This window comes from Phaenicophaeus curvirostris, chromosome 3 (assembly GCF_032191515.1).
Source record: "Phaenicophaeus curvirostris isolate KB17595 chromosome 3, BPBGC_Pcur_1.0, whole genome shotgun sequence".
NCBI classification, from domain to species: domain Eukaryota; kingdom Metazoa; phylum Chordata; class Aves; order Cuculiformes; family Cuculidae; genus Phaenicophaeus; species Phaenicophaeus curvirostris.
The window spans coordinates 75,979,685-76,004,351 of record NC_091394.1 but is presented as its reverse complement, the minus strand read 5'-3'; the positions used below and the strand labels follow the sequence as shown (position 1 = coordinate 76,004,351).

Genomic DNA, 24,667 nt, shown 5'->3' with positions numbered 1-24,667 from the left:
TGAACTGATCCACATTTAATTTCTTAAAGAATCAAGCTTAGACAGTAGACTTCCGAATCAAGTACAGATTACACGATCATTTCAGGGTATTTGTACACGATCATTTCAGGGTAGCTTTACCAAGTGGCATATACATATGTATCATGTTGTTACTAAAATACAGTGTTTCATTGCAAACTTGTTTTCAAGCTGCTTAGCTCAAGAATGGCTAGAAGCTTACAGATACCATTAAAAAACCCCAAGAAAATAGCAAACCAATCAACCCACCCTGCCCCAGTCAAATCAAACACCTTTCTCCCCTCACCCTTCCAGCATGCTTTCCAAGTTTTATGGCTATTTGAACAATATTCATAAACCATATTGTAACATGAAGAAACGTTCAATCCTAGGACATTCCATACAAAAATAATCTTACGCTTTAAGGAAAAAAAATACCCTCCTATTATTAACATAAAATATATGCCAACCCACCAACAGCAATTTGCATCTGAAAGGCTTATTATCTTTCAAAACCAGAGTTTTATCTCTCAGATTAGAGAAAGAGACTTAATTGCTTTCCAATTTAAAAGTGACGGTTGCTATAATTCAAGATTATATAGCCAGGCTATATTTTATTTGCATTTCATTTAAACAAAGAGCTTTTCCACCAAAGCAAGCACCTTCTGCTTTCTGTGCTAGGTTTGCCTACTTAGCTCTGTTCCACTGCAGCCACATGTATTCAGACACAAGGAACTGGAAAAGCCACTTGCTATGTACACCAGTCCAGATTGCATGCAGTTACATGTGAAATTTCACTGCAAAGTTAAGACTCCATCTTAACAAAAGATTTCTAAAAGGAAAATAGTGATTTTCTATTTATTGTTATAGCATCCACTGCTCTAAGGTGAAAGTTAAACAATATGCTTCCTTAGAGATAGAGAAGATCATGACAATGGATGTGTTACTGTTAGAAATCCTTAGCAATGCAGACATCAAAGCAATACTATGTCAGTTTATGCACTAGTTATTTTCATTAATAATACTGCAAAGCTTTTTAATTATTTCATAATCCTCAAGACATTGTTGGGGCTCAGAATCACCTCAAAGTTGAGACATATCAGTAAGTCCACAGAAGACAAAACAGACATTCTTTGGTATTTTTGGCATTCTACTGCATTACAATGATACTTAAACCTCAATAGTAAGTCTTGCAAATCTATACTGTAAAGATGCTGGAGTTCTTAACAAAACAAGACCTTTTTTATCTGCTGGCTGATTGTGTAACACATAAAGTAGCCCTGTCAAGCTAACAAAACCCAGTGCTTCTCCACAGCCCACAGCCAATGAAAAATCCCCCCTAGTGACATATCCCAAGAGAGTTCTGGAGCAGTGGGAAGTAACATCTGGGAGAGCATCTGACCAAAGACCAAGAACGACATCTTCACACTCCTCAGTTGTTTCTTTATCTGGAAAGACAGAAGGGTCACTTTCTATAGCCTCTGTGTTATCCTTTTTTCTCTTCTTCTTCTCCTCTTTTAGTTTCTGTACCTTGTGCTTGAATATGTCACGATGTTTGGGTTCCTGAGGACCACAAAAGAGTTTGTCTTTGCTTAGACGCAGCAAGTCGTCTTCTGTTGGGATACAAATCATGGCATGTAATTCAGGGTTCCCCTTTCTCAAAAGAGACAAGTGAACCCACACAAGAGCCCTTGGATATCTCATCAGCATTGGCAAAAAGACATCTTCAGTCATTTCCTTCTGTCCCAGTCGAGAAATAAGACGGATTCGACGATCTTTTCCAGCAGTCGGGTAGCACCAGGCTGATAACTGCATTAGTACTTTTTCATTCCTATTAAAAATTTTTAAAAATGAACATCAAGGATAGTTGTATTAACAAGCAGTAGAACAGAAATCTAGCACCCTGTATATTTTCAAGAGCATAATTTAAAAAAGCCTTAGGGCTTTCTGTAACCTTCCAAGCTGGTATTTGTATCCAAATACAAAAAGAACATGGGTAAGTTGAATTCATGTGTGAGGCTATTTCTTCAGGAGATGCTTCCTGCCAAAACTCCCAAACTTGTTAAATCTTGAATGCTCTAAAACCTTCAGTGACAGTTAATGCAGTCCAGAACTACCAATGTGCTCTTCCCCTGAAAACTACATAAGAATGAAAGACCTGCATTCAGGCACTTTCCAAACACTGTTGCTGCCCTCATGCGTTGATTTGGAATGCAGGGAATTCTCTATTTTCTTTAAAGATCTTATTAAGTAGCACGAGAACCATCTGTGATGATTAGAAAAGAGAATGCAAGCTGATTTACACATCAAGTTTTAAAATCACATGTATAAGCCTCTAAAACCTTCACCCACCTGAAAGGAGAATATGCTAACTTCAAGAATGCACTAAACTCCAGAGTGTTAAATTAAAGACAATTTAAGAAATTTACTTCATCAGGTCACCAGGTTTTCAGGGGAAAAGCAGAGGAGCCTCCATTCAACATCAAGTTCTGATCCATGACATAACTATTAGATCTCCTTGCTATATTTGGATTAATTAATCCTGTCACCTTAATAATCAAGGTTGGTCTTCCTCTCCCCAATTCAGTAATTCCCAACAAACAAACAATGTCTCACAAACATGTATCATTCTGACATACCTGAGAACAATAAAGTCACTTGCTGTCGTAGTTCCATCACTCTCACTGATGTCTTGGGTGCCTGTAGTATCCTCTGTCTTTAGGACACCTTCAGAACTTGTTATTTCCATGGTTGTCTCTACCTCACCAGTCTCAGGGGAAGCTTCTTTGACCATTTCTGGTTTGGGATCACAAAAGCTGTGCCCTTCAGTTGCACAGTGCTCAGGATGTGGGGAAGCAAGATGTACAAATTCTCCTGAAGCTTTCATTCTTCCTTCCCAGTTCTTCGTCAGCTGACCCCAAGGACAGATGAAAGGGGACAGAGTGCCCAGCTTGACATAATTTGCCCTTTTTGCAGGTGGACGTCTAAATGATAAATTAAGTAGGTAATATTTGTTTCCTAGACTCTTATTCAGTCCTTAGCACTTGACAAAGCTAACTCTCTACTTTGTTCTTCTAGTCTAATAATGCTTTCAAAACCAAGTGTTTAGAACAGAAAGTTAACTGTTCATTCTCTCTGGAATCTCACTGAGTAAGAATTAGTTATACTTCTAGACAACACTGTTGTTTTCCTGACCACCATATCCTTTCAGCCATGCTGGATATTTTGTCTCCTGTGACCAACACCACCAGCTCTTCCTCTAAACATCTACTTCCACCCCCTAGCTGGAAGAGGAACCAACACCAGTAGATGCAGAGGACACTCGCAGCTACCCCACAATCATGGTAAAACGTCCATGTTTATTGTAGTGGAAACATAGGCAAACTTCAGAATACCTGGTATTTAAAAAGCGGGCACTGAAATATATCTGTTCATTCACTTTATTTGTCAGTACTCAGTATACAATTTGATATTCTGCCTTTGCCTCTTCTTCTCTCCTCCCTCATTTGCTGCTAAGAGAGACTGAAATAGTTTTGCTTATTTTATTGTTATGCAGCCTTGTTACAGCCACATAACTGAGCATATGTCTGGGAATAGAAGGTTTTAGTTTATTCATATGCGTTGTTTAGTAGAGCTTTTCTGTTAAATAAATCTAGTATTCCTTCCTTTTTTATAATACTAGGATTTAAAATGCTAGTGAAAGACCTTAATAAAGTCAAAGTCTAAATGAACGCAACAGATAATTAAGGGACTATTCATTTTCTTTCATTCTTGCAATTAATTTTGAAGTTAACATTACCGTTTGAATTTTTCAAGAAGACTGGTTTCCAGTTCTTTGGCAAACTGCATACCCGCCTGGCAGTCTGGAAAATCATTTGGCGTATGAGGTGTTCTTTGATATTCAGAATGCTTTAAAGCCTCTTGCAAGCCACCAACTCGTACACCTCGATATATCTGTTATAAAAACCAAAACCCAAAAAGAGCAATGTTTGTACTGCTTCTAGGTTCCTAACTGAAACAAAACATTAACGCTCCAGAAGCTACTGCCTTAGAAAATGGAAAGTCTATCACCTTAGATTTCAAAAACATAAACTTAAGTGGTTTTCACAGTCCTTGATGCTCATTTCAACAAAAATGTTAGTCATGCTCTTTAAATCTAATTCTGAAAACTATCAACAAAACTGAAGAGAATCTCACTGGTTCTGATCTTACATGTTGCCGGGAATGTTTTATTGCTTATAAAGTCACTGTCCAATTTACTTTAAAACTGTACAACAGGTATCACTGCAATTAATCCCTTGCACATTCAAAAGCATAATTTCAGCTGCAGAAAGACATCTGCTATCTAAACATTCAAAGCAGGATACTCCAAACAGCACCAGAGAAATATTCAAGTTTAAGTCAAACTTTGTGTTTCGATCTCTCTCCCAAATCAGAGGCAACCAATTTGTTGACAGAGTGGTGGAGATAGCCAAGCTGGAAACGGATTAGCAGCAGGCACAAAATGATTTCTTTTTACAGACATATGCCCTTAGGAGCACAAAACCAAACCATCAGCTTTCCCTCCTTACTCCTCACTCCGATTTCCTGCTTTAGACTGTCATGTGAGTACAGCTGTACAACAGAAGATACGGAAAGCTAATGTTTATTTTTACAGATTTTAAGAACAAGTCCCTGGCATCAACCAGTTCATACTCCGTCTTTTAAAGTGAGATTTTGATCCTGCATTTGTGAACTGGTTACAGAACGTAAAGTATACTCTCTAAAATCAACTATTTTGAACCAAATTATATAATTTGTCATATTTACTTGAAATTCACAATAGAAGTCACTTACAAAAGGAATCCAGAAAGCCATGCCCCAGCCCTTTGGGAGATAAATATCCCAGCCACTCCCCCATCCTGGTCGATCTTCTCCAGTCATTTTCCCTGGCTGCTGCACCAACAGTATGGGAATTTTAGATTCGCTAGGACCCAAATCAAGGTGTGATCCGGGTACCAGTAACTGAGCTCTCATATTGTTTAAATCCTGAAATGGAGGAGATATATTCCGTAAGTTAGTAACCATTTTCCCCTCTTCCAGATGCCCTTTGACAATACAGAGAGGAGGTAAGCTTATAACAAGGAAAAATACAGTAGCAATATGCTACATATTTGAAGTGACCTTCACTGAGTCATGAAAAATGTTTTACGAAAAAAAACATTAAGAACCCTTTTTCTTCCCCTCTTATTTCCATAGACCTTGATGGAGGGTAAGTACTGAAACTCAGAGCAAAAATGTACAGCATACATGTAGGAGGAAAAATAAGTATTGCAATTCGGTATTTATAGATTCATGCGCAAGACTAGACTGAACAGGTGCTTTCAGACAGTCTGTCAATATGTGGAGCAAATCTGACTACATCTGGGGAGACAGAAAAAACATTTGGTGAAAAAAGCAGTTTCACTTAAAGCACAATGGCACCAAGGCTTTTCAATCACCAGTTGTTTTATTTCATTGCAAAAGCAGACCATCAGACTGCCTCTTTATACGTCCCTCTGCATCAGCTGTGTTATAAGGTAAACATTACGTTTCATGACAGCATGGCCACCACCAGCATAAAAGAAGGCTATGCTGATACCTGATATGTGCTAGTGTAATAGTTACTCTGTTCTGGTTTTTTTTCACACTACGGCAGCCAGTCTGAAAGACCATAAAACTAACTTTCATAAAGAGGCATTTCTGCCATACAAATATTTTCTGGTTTTGATTACAACAGTGCCAAAATTCATCACCTCTTCTGATTAAGTCACCTCTTTACCCATGTATTTTATGGGTTGTTCCTCCATTGCCAACAGAAACCATCAAGAGATTTCAAACCTGTAACAGCACATTTAAAGCTGTCTACAAATCACAGGTATTGCCCAGTCTACTGCAGTCCAGCACCAGTGGGATTTATTTCCTTCCAACTTCTGTGATTTATTTTGTTGGGAGAACTGTCCTGTCTATGACACAGGAGTGAATGGCTAAAGCCACTCTGTGTCACTTCATCCCTTTTATCTGCTTCATGAGTCAAGGTGACGTAGGAAAAGCCAATTCAAATGCTTCTGATAAATAAACCTACAAGTATTTAGTCATTAGTAGAGCCTTCTTTTAACTGAATCATGAGCAAAACACAAAAGCTACAAAATAAATACTTCAGCAGCTGGATACCATGACATTAGAAAACTACTGCTCTTGGATGTATACAAGTTTCAGTAGCCTTGCTTTATGGACTCTATGGTCTATTAGCCATCTTTCTCCATGGCAATCCACCTTCTTAGTTACCTGCTCTGAGATTTTATTTTCAGTGACGTTCTTACAGATGTCCTGGTCCCAGATAAAGCTGTGAGCACAGTCTACAGGTACACCCTCCAGGTACAGCTGCCTAACTTTATCATTATCTACAAAAGAAGAGAATCTTAAAACAAAACTCAAGCAGTTTTTGTCGCTTAAGCATCAAATTACCAAAACCAATCCACTTTCATAAGTACAACAAACAGGCAACTAAGGAAACAGACTATGAAAAGCTTAACAAGCATCACTGCTTCTGGAATACTATCACGTGTTTTTCCAAATAAAAAATATGAAATAAACTGTTAGCTTTTTAGAACTGTTAACCTAGCATTCTCTTATAGACAGGCATTTCTTATTACAAATGACATCACCTTTGGCAACGTAAGTTACATCTTTAGCATGCCACCTTTAATATTCTGGAATGTGACCTTTCAGGCAGAGTGTGAAGCTCAACAGGTTTGGTAGAAATCAGAAAAAGCAACATTACAAAGCCTGAAGTAAGTCTGCCTAAGTAAACATGTAAGAGAAGCAAGGGTGACCTTTGAGAAATGTATACACAGAAATATTTTTGTGGATATGACTAGCATGCAACTACTTATTTAGCACTAGCTTCCCACTCTGGATCTTTTCAAGCTCAGCACCTCAAGGAAGGGACTCTTTTTTGCATCTGTACAGAAGACAAATAACGCATCTAGCTTTAACACTGATCATTGAGATAGTCAATAACCTATCCCTTCTTCAGCTCTGCCATCTAACCAAAGCAGAGAAAATTTATACCTACCTTTAATGATCTACGGATTCAAAGATTTCAGTGTACAGCCACGTAACGCCTGCTAATCCATACTTTAAGTAAAATTATTCTTACCAATAAAGAAATACAGTGAACCTATTCTGTGATTAAACTTACAGGGACTGCTGCCCATTCTGTAATCTCCTAGGTCTTATGTATTAAACGAACATAACGTGTTGGGTTTTCATTTTTAAATCATTTGGTCCTTTCAAAAGAAGATTCAGCTCATTTTTCTAGTTAATGTTCACGAAGACTTTGGGCACAGAAGATATGGATTATTCACTGATATTAACCATACAGTAGGTGCTTCCAAAAATAACTGCAAGAACTAATTATTTTAAATCTATAGTCTTTAGAATGTCCCCATTACTACGAGCTGCACAACCCTTCAAAAGAAATATTAAATGTAGTAGCAATCCTGGACAGTTTCATGGTGTTATTAAGCTGATACTTGCTATGCATTCCTGCTGACGAGTTACATTTATGTAAGAGGAAAAAATACATTCCTTCAAATTAACAGCAATACAAATAAAAAGGAAATCCTTGCCAATTCCCTGCCAGTTAAGCCAGAATAATTCCTTCTCAGAGCAAAAATTAAGGACAGGAAACTGAGCAGGAGCCTAAAAAAAGCTCAATACTCCTAAAGGTAAAGCACGTTCTGACTGGAGATATAGCAGATATCATTGTTTCAAAGACAGAAGAAAAAGACATCAAAAAGCGTGTAGAGTGGTAGAGGGGGATTCCTTACTGATTGTTACAGATAACCAAGGGGGAATGGCACGCAGTTACATGCAAACACAAGGCAAGGGAAGTGACTTTTCCATCTTCTGTACAAAAAGCATTCGTGAACATCAGAATGGCTTTATGTTCAATTATTTAAATATGTTCTAATTCCTTCATCTCTAAAATACTCCCTGTAAGTTTTTGATTTTTTTTTACCACTTCTTTCTATTACCAAAGTTTAGGCAGTCCATCCCTGTCATATTCTTGGAGTTCTTTACAATTCCTGTACGCTATAATAGCACGAGTACTTTTTTCCCACTTCAGAAAGCCCTTTAAAGTCAGTCTCTTTCCATCACCACAGTCCATCCAGTATCCCACTCCCTACCCTAAAACGTCCTTCTCTAACTTGGTACATTTTTTCTCCTTCATCCTCATCGAGCTTGGAGAATTTACTCTCTCTACTAAGTGTACTAGAACTCAAATAATAATACCAAATCCTTACACTTTTTATTTTTTTTATTTTTACACATTTTATTTCTTACCTCTCTCCTGTTTTCTTCAGTCCACATTTTAAGATTGCTGAGGATATAACCCTACTGATGAGTAAGTTGTTGGTGATAGTGGAATTAGGACGTTACAGCTAGCATAGGAAATAGGGAGTTGGATTACTAAGCACACAAAGCTCAGTGACAATCAGGACATTATCTACTTCTGCTGGTGTCAACTGTTGGTGCTTAGACAATACAGGCAGATAGAAGGTTTTGTTCCACTTCAGGCTATTCTGATTTGTGTAGCTGATTATCTTAACAGTCTTACAGGACAGGCTTAAGAGTAACGATTCTTCTATTTGAAATATTTCCTTCCCTCTGCGAGGAAATAGCAGAAAAATCAAAAATATAAGCACTGCTAGGGAGCAGTTTCAGCCATACATACACAGGGGTGCATGGTACCAGGACAACTGGTGCCAGATACCAAAACCTCTGCATGTGGTATGTTTATAGGCAAGGACTCAGGATCTGTGTCTGCAGAAGGGACTTTAGCCCACTTATCTTTCACGATGCATTTTCCTTCTATGCATCTCATTCACTGATATTGTTTATAAGTTCCACCATAATCCATGTTGAACAGTTTCAAAGCAGTGTAATTTGCACTCTCCCATAGAAGCCAGTAAAAGCATATCAAAATGTCCAAAGCATTATTTGAAACGGAGAAAAGAACAGCACTAATTTCCAGTAACGTAAGCACTGTCTGCTTACTGAGGGTCTTGACTTCCAGAAGATATAAACCTGATAAGAAGGCAGGGAAAAGTGACTTATTCAAACTTTTTATCACTCAGCCTGAAGAAATGAGGACAGTTCTTTGATTAAATCCCATCAGCATGTATCTACAGCACTCAGGTTGAACACGTGCATATGGACTAAGGAATGAAAGTAACTGCGAAAGACAGAAATTACCTCTGACTTGTTAGCACGTCACTCACAGGAGTAAAACTACACAGGCATATCACACATTTAACAGCATTTTGAAGAAAACAGGGATATGGACAGATGTGTATCATTTTCACAGACTGCAATCCACAAGCAAAGAAGATGGCTATAACTTACCTAAACTATTCACTCATTTGACAAACAATGCATCTTTAAATCAGAAAAGATGTCCTAAGAAAATCAGTCAGCTTTTATACAACATTAAAGAACAAGAGAGGTTAAAGCACATACAGAACCTACTAACATACACAGTGCCATTTCAATCTTACTAGCGCTAATCCTAACAGTATTTGAATGCCCAGGAAGCAAAAAATGCAAAAAAGTGTGGAATACTGCAAGGGTTCTTTTTTATTGCTCAATCAAAATGACATGCCATAAAGGCAAATGAATGACTACTAACATTTCTTAAATAAAAGTTAGCTCACTGTATTAACACCAAGGCTCAGAAAGTTTATGTAGTTCTAAGGCTCATAAAAAGATTTCTTTTTACAGAAAAAGGCAAATTAATACCACCCAAATGGAATGAGAGATCTTAGAGAAGTCTAACTTTACTGGGGGTGAGTGCTACTGTGGAAATGATGGTAATAGTATTCGTATAGTGATGTATACTATGTGCCATGGTTAAATTCCTTCCTTGTTTGAGTAAATAAATTCCCTTCAAAAAACTGAGGAGAATAGTCTCCATTCCTGGGTCACTTTTGGCAAAAGAACCAGTAGAATGAGAGGGCAGAAATGACTGGAATAACGCTGACAAAACACTAAATCAAATCAGAATAATCATTGGCTTCTCTGCTTAGCACTGAGCCTGAGATATAGCACAGGCTATACCTGTCACATAGCTAACTACAAAACTAGGTTAGGAACAACAGTCTTTGGAAAGTAACAATTGTCTCTTTCCAACTAACACCTGGGAATACTCAATGAGGGAGACAGGAGAGTGGCAGCTGGATGTCAGTCCCGAGTTTCTCAGGTAGATCAACTATAATGCCATAGCATTACTCCACTGCACTTGTACTAGGTAAGTGGGAGATTGTGAATGATCCTGTAAAATTTCCTACACAGCATTAGGAATTCAGTCAGGTGGTAAATGTAGAAATTAGCAGCACTTTCCCTTCTGAAGCACTGGTGCATCCTATTCTCTCCTTAACTGCTTCTTGTAGGAGGGCTGCCCTCTCCTTTTCTATTCCCTTACTAGGATGCTCTTTTGATTTTATACTAGAAGACAACTGTATTGTCTGTCTTCTTTGATCCTTCGGCATAATCAATTTATTTAGAAGTAATGTGCTTGTGTAACACCAAGTTCCTTAGCAGAACCTAACTTGGAAGGTTATCATGCAGTTTACCTTTCCTTGCTAGCTGATCAAGTACCTCCTCCCTCTCCTGAATAAAAGTCAGAGGGGGCAGATGTAGTTTTAAGTTCATAATGAAAAAAACCCCCTCAAAACAACAAAAAAACCCTCAGAAAGCAGCACCAGCTTTTCTGAATGTTAGTGGTTTAGATGACTTTTTGCAAGTGGATAGCCCCATGTAGAAAGATCTTAAGATGAAGTTTCTTGCCAGCCAAAATACATATTTTCTTCCTATTGACTCCCTAACTTATATCATCACCTCTTTATCATGGTCCTCCTTCCTGAGGAACAACCAGCTCTAGCAGTGGAAGAGAAACTACTATGAGACATTTCCAATGCCTAGATGCCTTCTGCTGATCTTGCCTTCTTGAACAGATCTTCACTGACATGACAAGCAGAATGAAAGGGTACAAATACTTCCAATAGTTGCTACATCCTTTACCAGCTCAAACCAGAATCTGTAAACAAGTGCACTATAGTTCACCTTACGTATCAGCAGGAAGGAACCAAAGTAAAGATCATGTATGCTGCAGCATTTCCAACAGAAACATTAATGATGAGAAAGTTAGCTGAGCAGAACTAATTAACAGGAGAAAGACTGTGCTAGATAGAGAGTAGAATAGGAGAACGTAAGAAAATCCAAATAGCAGAGAGCTAAAAGACAGTAACCAAAATAGGTCTTCAACCTGGTTTTAGTGAAAGGTAAGGCTAAATTTTCTAGCGTCTTGCAAACACACCACCAAACAAATGAAGTATATTCAAGTCTCTTGAACCTTCAAATTGTCCTATGTGCTACTGCTTGCTAGCTGGCTATCACGTCATGGTGGTGTTGGGCTGATGGTCAGACTGGATGATCTTGTAGGTATTTTCCAACCTTAATGATTCCATGATTCTGTTTTTCCTATTAGGTGAGGCAGCCTGTGTCCAGTCAACCTACTTGGAAATGCCTACACAGCACTGTACAACAACCCCACTGTACACTGTATATGCTTTTGCATATTTTTCAAGGACATTCAGCCCAATTGAATTTGCACTGAAATGTTGTGCAAGTCAGCACTGAAACGAAAGTTTCATAATTCACACGTGCCTCTTTGTTTTTTTAACAAGAACAGCATCTTGGCCATCTGAAATGCTAATCCTGCAATGTTAGGATTTCTTTTCTTCAATGGAATTGCAAATTTCATCATTCTAGCACCCTAAACCAGAAATAGAAGATATACTCTTGGAGGGAGAAACAGCATCAGGAAGACTAAATGCCAAACAAAAACTAAGTAGCTTTTAGCACCTGGTTGGCCTTGCCAGGATTCGAACCTGGATCATCTGTATGGTCAGACAGAGGCTTCCACTGAGCACAAGACCAGCTTTGGTGCATGTCCCTCCCTCAAAACTGCTGTTCTAAAGCCTATGCAACTTTCAAGCTGTTTCTGTTCTGCCAGGGGCTGTGGAAAGGTAAACGTTCTGAAATGGAAGGCTACAGGAAAATACCAAGAGACAATCAGCAGAATATGACAGTAAATGAAAACAGAAGTGTAGAGAGAAACTGAATCTCTGGAAGTTGGCAGTTCCAGGAGAAGCATAATATAAGCAAGGCATTTTACCTTGGAATTTTTTAAAGTCTGGCATGGCTTTTGTCTTCTTTTTTGGCAAATTGATGCGAGGATCTCCAACAGTGAGGCCCAGTATCGTACCTGGTGGCATTTCTGATGGTGAACTTAAGCCTTTAAAAATACACAGATGAATATTGCCATGAAAACACTGATTAAGTTGTAATAATTTTCTACACTACTATTTTGCGCATTTTTGCCTGCAGGGATGTGACACCACTGTAAGCCAGAGAAACAATCCAGAGTACTCAATTTACCATGTTTTGAAAGCTCATCAAACCTTATATAACCAATATAACCAATAACCAGTATCTCCAATAACCAAAGATAACAATAGCGAGGTAAGACTTAGTTTGCAATTACATTTACGTTTAGCACATAAGTAAGGTCAGTCTTACAACTTACTGACTCAATTCACCCTTTGCATTTGGCACATCTCCTAAAGAACAAATAACCTCAGTTTACATTTGTCTTACAGAGATAGGAAATCAAAAAAATTTATTTTGAAGTTTTACCTCATCCTGCTTAACCTCCTCGACACTGGATAGCTTGAGTATAGTATGAGATCTACCAAATCCAGTTCCTTACCTGCTTCAGTGCTAGAAAGTGAGGAGATGTTAACTTTATGATAGCTTACAAACCAGCCAAATATGCAACTGTTGATTAGAAATAAAAATATATAAAGCAAAGCATAATACTTCCCCTTCGTGTGGGATTTTATCTGTGGAGGTATTGTACAACTTATTGCCTTAATTTCATGCATACAGGGGGAGATAGTGAGAATATACCTCAGACCGTATATCCCATCAGCACTCTCAAATCTAAGTTTGTGAAGATAAAAAACAAGACTGAGTTTACCTATTAAGAGTTTGGACTACACAAAGGATTAAAATTCCCTTAAAACTTAATGCAACATTCATCAAATATTTGACATGTCATGGTATTACCTAAGCACACGCTCAATGGCATCATTCTCTTCATTGAGCAACAAATGAACATTTTCAAACTGAAGTCAACTTATTAGCATGCAAATATAGACCACAAGAGTTTAAGAGTTTCCCCTTCCTCCCACAGCACCCACATGTCGAAATACCTTCTAATAGCTCAAAGATAGCACTTTGACGCTCATGAAGAGATAATTTTGCAGGGTCCTTGCAGTTTTCTACCCACCAGTTATTCAGTTCTGTCTCTGAATCCGCCACCTCCTGGAAAACACCACATCTAATTAAACTCAAGTGGTTATTCAGTATTTCTGTCAATATTAATTCACTCTCAGTTTGCCTTGACCACTAGGGTTACTTTCTTCCTCTTCAAGTTTTAAACCAAAATATTTTTTTCCTCATGCAGTCTATTCCTATAGTCCACCTCAAAATAATCCTCAATAAGCTGCTCAGTTTAACCTGTATTCCAAAAATAAACAAAGAAACCCACAATGCTTCCTAATCCTGTTGTTAATTATTTCTTACAGAAAGCCAGTGATTTCAAGGCCTCATCATGTTTGCTGCAAGACAAAAAGACCCCACTAAAACCACAGTGATGTGATGCACCAAAAGCTTGACAAAATACTAAATCCTGGAGAAGCTGCATATTTGATTGAAAACAGTTTTCTATAGCTTATATGTCTTGTCCTTTAGCTCTATGTGCTCTAGCTCATTGCTTGAGAAACGCGACCTATGGTTTGTCAAAGAAAATATGAATTGTTCTGGATCACGGTGCAATACAGCAGAAACTACACAGACTGCTCAACACAACCACCGCTTCTATTTTCTTCCTACCCCCACTTAGAATCCAGATGGGAGTTTTTCCCAAGATCAGCATTAGTCAAATGGGTCAATATACAGGTTATCAGAGTAGAAATACATTTGTCAGCCTTTATAATAAGTAAAGCTAGATAGTTTATAATTCTAACAAAAAAAAGCTTGAAAATTCCAGAAACCTTATTAAAATTACAGTGATATCCAAACTGCTAATCTCCTTACTGTTTGAAGAGCAGCAGCTTTCAAGGTTTCTGTAAGGATGGAGTGCGATAATGGGCCAATCAGCCGGTATCTGAGAATCTCCATAGTTCTGTCACTGAAACAGAGGAAAATTGCACATAAACATGCAATTATACAACACAACTTTTTTCCCAGCACTGTTAAGCCAAAACTCAGTGGGTTAAGGGTCACAGTTTCTGACACTACTATAAACAAACCTGATTACAATGCCAGTAGCCTGCGAGACCCAAGAGTAAGACTGGCATGGATCCCTAGTGCCATCACCAATTACTTTTTTCACCGGCACAGCTTTTCCTCCTTCTTTATCTTCCTTCTTTCTTTTCTTGCCAAGGTTCAGAACAACATCCATTTGTTCTTCCTCTTGAATTGATGTAACAGGCTCAGGAATACAGATTTCTTCAGGCTCTGAACACTGAAAAATTGCTTGTAACTCTCTCAGTATGTCCTTAAGAAAAATGAAGTTTGGATTAGGATAATAAACAGTGCATTGCAAAGCTTAAGTATAGTTTAAAGAATTATACCCAACTAATTTATTTTCCTATGTGGATTTAAGAGAATAAACTTCATTCTGCTGAAGTCCAGGGCTTGCTATCAAAACTTAAAAACAATACTGTTGCTAAGAATTTATTCTCACCCAAATTAACACAAAAAACTGCTGGTGCATGAAATTTTACTTATTTTTATTTTTTTAAAGTTCACAGCTAAGGATCAGGTTATGATTACCTGTGATAAGACCGAATTTAGCCTGTTGGGGGCGCCAGTGAGAAGGCTGTGAGAAAATCAACTTCATATTGCAAATGCATCCTGAAGCAAGTGACACTAGAAAACTCTTAACAAGCTCAAACACTAAAAAAAACTCACAGGCATGCACTTTCTTTACAAGCTTCAGAAAAACAAGCTGCAGAACATAATATTGTTAGAACAGAAACAGTCTTCCAGCTTTTAATTGCTAAATCCATGTATTACATGCAGCTCTTCTAGACCTTCCAGCAGGTATCTACAGCATTAAAAATGTACAGTGGATAAAGATATCAAGAGTTCAACCGTAAAGAAAAAAATACTTGTTTGACAGCTGGATGCATCCAGATCCATAAATGTCTGTTTTCAGACCCATCCCTGGGTTTCCAAATAAATGTAACGGGACCAAGCATATCCTCAGGATAGCGATCTGCTCGGTAAAGATTCAGGGAACCCTCAAATCTTCCAGACAGACAACAAGCCTCTTCAAATGTTAATCCTAAAGAAGAAGATTATTTGTTTTTCAAAAAGTATCTCATTTAAACAAAATCCAAAAAATTGCAATTCAGTCTGGCTGCTGGGACAGCATCAAAGAAAGATTACCACAATTATTTTATTAATAAGCAACTGAAAACAAGAACATCTAGTCCAAGTAATTTTGATCATGTTTTTCAACCAAAATCACCACTTGGTATCAAGTCTGTTACTACTACTGATATTGGTAGGATATTAGAAAAGGAAAAGTATTTTGAACTACATAATTCTTACCTGTGTCAATGCTACATATTCGAGCAAGTTGCTTCAGAAGCTCATTCTCTTTACCAGTCAACTCCAGGCAACAATAATATGATAAGTCCTGAAATAACAGGACAGTGTTAGAGTGAGAACAACTTTTAAAAGCAAGCCTGGCAATGAAGACCAGAGCTTCACAATTTGCAATGAGAAGTATTTTTTCAATCACTAAAATCTGAGTCAAAGAGAAATAAGTTCTTTTTGAACTTAAAATTGTTAGTTATAGGAGAGCTGTCAGGCAATTCTCACTTGAGGGTCAATCTGCCTCACAAACCAACAGACCAAAAAGAACATGGAAAAATTGAATAGCACCCTGCTCAGGAAGATGATTCAGGATTCCACTGAATCTCTCAGCTCCTGAGAATACTGAAGATGTATTGCAGTCACAGTTAACATAATGACTTTTCTAAAGGTTCATCGTGTTCTCTCTGATATGCGCCACCCTTCGCTGCAATTATGAAATCACTCATTTCATACTTAGTAGTTACTAACAGCTGACACAACAATACTTCAAAGAGACAGAAATGTTCATTATAGCCGAACAGTTGATTATTTCACCTTGGCAAAATAACAAAGAAAATAGATGTAAACATGGTACCTGAAGAAGGCAGTGTTTTGTCATGGCTCGATAACAAGCCCTGTAGCACTTCTCCGTAGGGCTATCTCCTAAACAGTATCCCCATTTCTTTATCATGTGAAATCTCTTTGCATGCCAAACATGAGTTTCCAGCCAAATATTCTTTCTTTGTCTGCGATTAAACTCTGCTACCAAATTTATGTGGCGCCTTCTAGCTTTGCGGCATTTAGTCTTTGATTGTTCTTTTTTCTGATGTACAGCTTTCTCTGCCTGTTTTTAAAAGAGAAGAGACTGAAGTAAATCCGAAAAGGACAAACTTCTGTGGAAGAAAAAGACTGCAATGTAAGTATGCAAGAATCACTAGCATTTACTACATATTAACTACTAGTTAATACTCTATTCTGATTCTAGTTCTTTATATTTCTTGAGGCAAACTAACATTTTGAAACAAGCCAAATCCACACAAGTACATCAAGGTTTGACGGGAACTCATAGGAAAACCAAAATACTCACATTCAGGAACTTTCCACTGAACAGTAAGATCTGCTATTTCCTGTGTGAAGTTTTTGCCCAATGTCAATACACTTACATGAACAAGTAACTGTGATAGTAGGAACAGCCAGAGATTTCAGCTTGTACAGAAGCAGTACAGACTCTCAGACTGCCAGGTAAGACCCTAAGGATTGCACAATCATAGAATAACCATAGACTCATAGAATAACCAGGTTGGAAGAGACCCACCGGATCATCAAGTCCAACCATTCCTATCAAACACTAAACCATTCCCCTTAGCACCTCGTCCACCCGTGCCTTAAACACCTCCAGGGAAGGTCACTCAACCACCTCCCTGCGTAGCCTGTTCCAGTGCCCAATGACCCCTTCTGTGAAAAATTTTTCCTAATGTCCAGCCTAAACCTCCCCTGGCGGAGCTTGAGGCTATTCCCTCTTGTCCTGTCCCCTGTCACTTGAGAGAAGAGGCCAGCACCCTCCTCTCCACAACCTCCTTTCAGGTAGTTGTAGAGAGCAATGAGGTCTCCCCTCAGCCTCCTCTTCTCCAGGCTAAACAACCCCAGCTCCCTCAGCCGTTCCTCATAAGGCCTGTTCTCCAGCCCCTTCACCAGCTTCATTGCTCTTCTCTGGACTCGCTCCAGAGCCTCAGCATCCTTCTTGTGGTGAGGGGCCCAGAACTGAACACAGGATTCGAGGAGCGGTCTCACCAGTGCTGAGTACAGAGGGAGAATAACCTCCCTGGACCTGCTGGTCACACCGTTTCTGATACAAGCCAAGATGCCATTGGCCTTCTTGGCCACCTGGGCACACTGCTGGCTCATGTTCAGTCGCTGTCAACCAACATCCCCAGGTCCCTCTCCTCCAGGCAGCTTTCTAGACAGACTTCTCCCAGTCTGTAGCACTGCATAGGGTTGTTGTGCCCCAAGTGCAGGACCCGGCATTTGGCCTTGTTAAACCTCATGCCATTGGACTCAGCCCAGAGGTCCAGCCTGTTCAGATCCCTTTGCAGAGCCTCCCTACCCTCCAGCAGATCGACACTTCCACCCAGCTTAGTGTCATCCACAATCTTGCTAAGGGCGCACTCGATGCCTTCATCCAGGTCATTGATAAAGACATTGAACAGGGCTGGACCCAGCACTGAGCCCTGGGGAACCCCACTTGTCACTGGCCTCCAGCTGGAGTTAACTCCATTTCCCACCACTCTCTGGGCCCGGCCATCCAACCAGTTTTCCACCCAGGAGAGCGTGCGCCTGTCCAGGCCAGAGGCTGATAGTTTCCGAAGCAGGATGCCGTGAGAAACTGTGTCAAAGGCTTTACTGAAGTCCAGGAAGATACAGCCACAGCCTTTCAATGTGTAGAAAAGAAGAAGAAAGGATTGTAGTGATGCCTTGATCAAATTCTTGATAAATATGCAGTCAAGCTCTGAATTATTATGGGTAAATGCATGGACAGAGAGGAAGGCTTGACTCTCTCAAAGTTTGATTTGTCTTTTTTTGAAGATAAGTGGTAGAAAGAAACAGGGACTATGAGACACAAAAAAACTCTTAGGATGTCCTGTATAAGCTCAATAAGGAATAGCTGACAACAGACCACTGGTTATAAGAACAGCACAGTAATGAGAATGCTAAAAGATCACTGCCAAGAGTACAGAAAACAGTGAGGCAACCCATGACATCAAAATAGAAACGCAAAAAAAACCAAAAAATGCTCCCATCAAACTCATCATTTCATCACAAAGTAGGCAACATCAGAGTAGACAATATAAGCCACTGGATCATTGGTATGTGATGGATTGGTTCAGAAAGAGAATTAAAGAAAAGGGATGTTGTACTGTAGATAAAAACACATGTCTATAAGCTCATGAAGAGATAGTCTCTATAAAATGTTTGGATGAAAATGGTCATGATTAAGGATGGCAGAAGAAAATGCAGCAGAATCAGAACAGTCAGTTTTGAAGAAGCCAAGTTCAAATACTGAAAATTAATAGGAGAACCTTTACAAAAAGGAATAACTCAGGAAATATGACAAACTGCTAGAAAACAGGAAACAAAACACCTTGCACAAACACACAAAGCACACCAAAAAACCCGAGGAAAGTAAACGTAGCAGAAGAAATACAGCTGCATCAGCACCAATTAAACAATCTCAAATACCCATGCTTGTGGAAACAAGCATGAGAGACTAAGTGTGAACATGTACAGAGAAGTTAGAAAGGCTGTAATGTTAAAGGAGCTAAAAAAGCAGGACACAAAAGAACTAAGCATAAACATGAAAGAAATCTAGACATGTAATAAGGTCAAAGCATATAACTAACTATGCAAAATAGCCCATGTCTTCATCCTTCATTTCTCAGAAGACAGGCCACATTGCATCTCTTGTCATGACTAACAAAGCAAAAAGAATGCCAACCTGAGCAGTAAAAGAAGAGATACAGGTTATTAAGATCCAATACAACACACCCTGAGAAACATGAATAGAAGTACCTGAAGCAATTTCTGACTCATGAACAGTCTTCTTCATGAACTCAGGGTAGAGGGAGTAAGGTCTCAAAGAACTTAAAAAAGACAATGCCAGTGAAAAAAGGAATGCAAGAAATATGTTTATCAGTCAAACTTAATACACAGAAAACTTATCAAGCAAACTCACTTGATCACTTTAATGAACATCTAGAGATGATACAGTGATCAAAGCCAAACATTCATTTCACAATAAAAACCTGCTGAACCAACTTTTTAACATATTTTATAAAATCCACAGGAAGGCTACAGTGGGTCATACTTTGAGAATGTGCATACACAGGAAAGTTTTGCAGATAAGAGCTCAGGTCCAAACATTAATAAACAAGCTGAACACTGGGCATTAGCTATGCCCACTATATAGTTTATCAAATACTATAAAATACACTTATACCTCTTTCCTGGCAATCTCTTGGAGCCGCCTGGGCAGGCGTTTAATATTGTGACTCATAGCTCGCCTTCGCATGTGCCTAGGTAGAGTCTGGAAAACTAGAGAGTTTGAAGACTTCTGCGTAACTGCTTTCAACATGGCCTTGATCTCAGCAGCACGAGCTTGAGCAAAGGTAGACACTGGAATAAAAAGAAATGGATCAGAGTGTGATAAATGGCAAAAATCAAAGAAGGGGACACTGCATGTAAATTACTTAATTCCAGCAGAGTACTCCTAGTACATCAGTCTAATGACTTCTTGAGATATAAGTAAATACTGTACACTATTACAGAAGAAATTTCAATTCTTTAGATATTCTGAAGTTTACAGACAACCTAGTTAAGCAAATGCTTACACATGATCAAATCTGAAAGCTGTGGTATAACCAATAAATCCTACTTGCATTAAGTACTTCTTTATTAAATTAGAGTAGCAAAATTTTCAGATAGCATTCACAGAAATGAAAAACAAAACTTCCACATGGAAAAAAAAGTCAGAAGCAGTAAACATAGAATCACAGAATCATAGAATAACCAGGTTGGAAGAGACCCACCGGATCATCGAGTCCAACCATTCCTATCAAACACTAAACCATGCCCCTTAGCACCTCGTCCACCCGTGCCTTAAACACCTCCAGGGAAGGTCACTCAACCACCTCCCTGGGCAGCCTGTTCCAGTGCCCAATGACCCTTTCTGTGAAAATTTTTTTCCTAATGTCCAGCCTAAACCTTCCCTGGAGGAGCTTGAGCCCATTGCCCCTTGTCTTGTCCCCTGACACTTGGGAGAAGAGGCCAGCACCCTCCTCTCTACAACCTCCTTTCAGGTAGTTATAGAGAGCAAGGAGGTCTCCCCTCAGCCTCCTCTTCTCCAGGCTAAACAACCCCAGCTCTCTCAGCCGTTCCTCATAAGGCCTGTTCTCCAGCCCCTTCACCAGCTTTGTTGCTCTTCTCTGGACTCGCTCCAGAGCCTCAACATCCTTCTTGTGGTGAGGGGCCCAGAACTGAACACAGGATTCGAGGAGCGGTCTCACCAGTGCTGAGTACAGAGGGAGAACAACCTCCCTGGACTTGCTGGTCACGCCGTTTCTGATACAAGCCAAGATGCCATTGGCCTTCTTGGCCCCCTGGGCACACTGCTGGCTCACGTTCAGTCGGCTGTCAACCAACACCCCCAGGTCCCTCTCCATATTACAGACATTTTTAAAATGACCAAAGAAAAAGTCCAGATGTTGGTCTTGTTTTATGCTTATGGACGTGTATCTACTATCAGACCACCACCACATTATAAAAAGCTAATCTTCTCTCCTAAATAAAAGTTCTGTTAGATGAAAAGTTGTCTCAGCTTACATCATGGGCAAAACCAGCTTCACTGGCTACATCAAAAGCAGATGACTGTCAGTACTCATTTTACCGGCAAAGGAAACCAAAATGCATATCCCTCATTACAATTAAGTACAACTTTTCAGTTCAGAAGTCTGAAAGGAGTCATTGAACAACAGCTGGTCAATCATTTCTCTACACAACTACTTCTGTATTTTGGAGAAAATTAGGAAAACCAGAAGAACATAGCATCAGCTCGAAGTTTTGCTACTTAATCACTGGCAAGTTGCTCTGGACATATAAATCAGGACCCTTTTCTTATATACAAACCTGTTATGTATTTTGGCATTTCCTCAGAAACACTCTGGCGTCCTCCTTGCCATCCTCCTCTTCCTCTGCCTCTCTCTCCTCTATTTTGCCCTTTTGGAAAATACTGGTCTTTCCTGTAAGACGGCCCAGATGACTGATTTGAAAATTTCTGCTGCAGATACTGCTGCTCAGAACAAACATCTCCTGGGGGGTTTAGAGATGAATAAAGTTAACAGAAATGCAAAGCAGTCTGTGTAACTGATAACTACCCAGAGTCTTTGCTACAAAGACTGCACTGCATGTTCCTACTATTATATCTAATATAGGTATCTGAAAAAGACAACAGAAATCAAAAGAATTAAGTTCTTTTTTACAGGAAGGAATCAAAATTTTACACTACCCTGCAGAAGGCATGCAGTAGATGAAGCAATTTTGTACATTATGAAAGTGGTACCCAATCCAGACTTTGCCTCCAAAACTCTATCAGACCCAGTAGGAAAGACCTGATTAAAATTGGTCTGTGCAACATCAGTAATTATTTTTACTATTGTCTAGTTGGGGGTTTAGTACCAATCCAGCAAAGTTGACACCTTTCCCTCTTGCCCCTTGATTTTTCCTCATGGTCAAATGTATTCTTGTCATTCTTATATGTATTTCTGTTACAGCAGTAAATAAGACAAGCATGATATGTGTATGTTGGTGCAGCGAGTCATTTTTCTGGTACACGCATTTAAATCAATATTTAAATTAAATAACTTCAGTCTACAGTAAGCTTCCTAAGGTACAGAAATACCTCCAAAGAGTGAAAAGCACCTAACAGTACATCAAGTCAAAAAAGACCTTGATGTCCATTTTTAAGGTTAGATTATATTCAACCTATTCAATTAAGACTTCATTAGGATTTCTAGTACAATTTGAGATACGATTCTTGGGCAGCTCATACTGGAAAACTCTACCAAAAATGGCCCAGACAACGATTCCCACCACCTCACTCACTGCATCAAGAGGAGTGCTTAAGGGAACATGGGCCCATACAGTTCAGGGAGCTCCTCCAGTGAAAATCAACATCTGCATCAGGAAAAACGGGATGAAGATTAAAAAAATCACTTTTCAGGCTGATGGACAATGTGATAGGATTGCTTAAGAAGTCAAAGAAATGCTACAATGCTACTATTGGCAAGAGGAACAGCCAGGAGCAGCTTCACATCTGGTAGCCTCAACTTATGTGAGCTTAAAATTATAAGGAACCTCCTTTTTCCATTTCAAATAAGCATGAAGCTTAAGTTTTCTTTTCAGTAGCAATGCTGTTGCAGCCCTGCTGCAATCACACATCATGCAGAAATTCAGATGAAAAAATAATTTGGGGTAAAAACAAGTCTGTTTTCACATAGTATAATTGCCTGATTGGAGTTCTCCACATGGCTTAGAGCAGCACTTGAAGTGTTAGTAAGAAAGAAATAGCTGGGAGAGAGGGTGGATGCCGCCTCACTCAGCAAATCTGTGCAGATCTACAGCCCAAGTCAATCGTGAGAGGGCTGGACAGCAATTAACCCATATCACAAACACACACTTTCACTACTGAGTCAGCCTGAGTATGGAGGGACTAAATATTTTAATCAGAAGATGAAAAAGAGTTTCAAAAGATGATGAGTGACCTAACACCTAAAGAAAAATTAAATTATTTCAGGTACTATGCAGATACATAGTTTTATAACTCCTGTTTAGAAATTTTCTTCCTAGTGATTACAAAATAGCCTTATAAAACCAAGATACTCACTAACACTACAGAAGAATGTAATATGGGTGAAAATGCATGCTATTCAAGAGGATAGAAAACCATAACCACATAATCTTAGAAGTTCCCGGCTACAAATAGAAAAATGTGTTTAATCAGGCAGTACTCCTGAAATGATATTCAAAAATCTTCAGAAAGGGCTGACCATAATTTCCTATGTCATTCTGTCTGTCTAGGAACTCTTCAGTCACCGAAAATACAGAGTGACACTTAAGCATTTTTGTTCAACCACGAAGATGCAATTTGTCGACTTCTGAAGGCCTCACAGTAACAGGCCCTGCTCTTATAGGTGTTTTTTTTTTTTTTCCTGGAGAAATAATCCAGGTGACAAAAGAAAAACCTGAAATGAAGGAGGTGGGAGTGATGAGTGTGGAAATTGAAGTTTGACTGAAACATACAAAATTCAGGTTGAAACAGACCAAAAAAGCACTTGGGCATATAGGTTGTCAGGATCCTTCAGTGATCATCTGCAAAGGTCACCCGTGTACAAAATCCTCCAGCAATGACCTAGCAACACTGCCATTCTAGGGAAAGGCCTTGCTGCCTCCTGCCAATACTACTCCATAGATAAAGGAGCCACAAGCACTGAAAGGCAAATTGGCTGGGCATGCTGATCTGATGGAAAAGCAGTGCACTCATCATGAAGCCAGAAGGCTAAACCAGCTCCTCCTGCAGTTCCTAGGTCTCACAGGAAAAGAAGGGATGTCACTGGATGGGGTATACCATTCAAAATGATTTCAACACTAGAAACGACAGAAGGCAGATAGAGATTTCCTGTATAACCAACGGGAACACAGATGAGCGTCTGCTGCAGAGCCTGATGGCAAAACCAGGGTTAAGGAAGCCAACGGCAAGAGACGAAGCCCTGGGTGTTCCCATACTGGGCACACCTCGCTGGACGCTGGGGCTGAGGGAATGGGGACAGCCAGCCCAGATGGGGAGGGAGGAAGGGAGGGGAGCCCCTAGCTCTGAGGGGAGGGACGGAGAGAGAGGAGCTCCCAGCCCTAATGGGGAGGGAGGGGAGCCCCCAGCTCTGAGGGGTCGGAGGGAGGAAGGGGAAGCCCCCAGCCCTAAGGGGAGGGAGGGAGGGAGGTAGAGGATACCCAGCCCTCTCCCCGTTCACGCAGCCGTACCTGGGGCCGGACAGGCTCTGCTCCCGCCGCCGGAGAAGGGCCCCGGCTCTGCGGGAAGGGTGACGCTGGCCGGCTGGTTCCTCATCTTCTTGGCCCGTTTCTTCTCCCTCGCCCCTGACATCTCCGGCAGGACCTGGGGAGCGAGAGGCCCCGGCCCGTGAAACGCGCCACCCGCGGCGCGGCCTCCTGGGGCTACACGCGGCCGCCCAGAGCCGAGCACTGCGCATGCGCGCGGCGCCCTGCCTCCTACCCGCAAGGACTACATTTCCTAGAAGCCCCTGCGGGG

At 39.9% G+C, this 24,667-nt stretch overlaps 1 protein-coding gene across 1 annotated transcript; it reads right to left on the bottom strand.

The window, feature by feature from the left end:
* POP1 (POP1 homolog, ribonuclease P/MRP subunit) lies at nt 1–24,556 on the bottom strand. Its single transcript, XM_069854412.1, has 15 exons — nt 24,382–24,556; nt 21,475–21,657; nt 19,790–19,965; nt 16,391–16,639; nt 15,769–15,856; nt 15,324–15,499; nt 14,460–14,707; nt 14,245–14,338; nt 13,359–13,470; nt 12,260–12,379; nt 6,304–6,419; nt 4,834–5,025; nt 3,797–3,951; nt 2,637–2,981; nt 1–1,828 (listed from the first exon to the last, which is right to left on the bottom strand). The coding sequence occupies exons 1-15, from the start codon at nt 24,500–24,502 to the stop codon at nt 1,168–1,170; spliced, it is 3,036 nt and encodes a 1,011-aa protein (XP_069710513.1). The 5' UTR covers nt 24,503–24,556; the 3' UTR covers nt 1–1,167.
* Between the last annotated feature and the right edge of the window lie 111 nt (nt 24,557–24,667).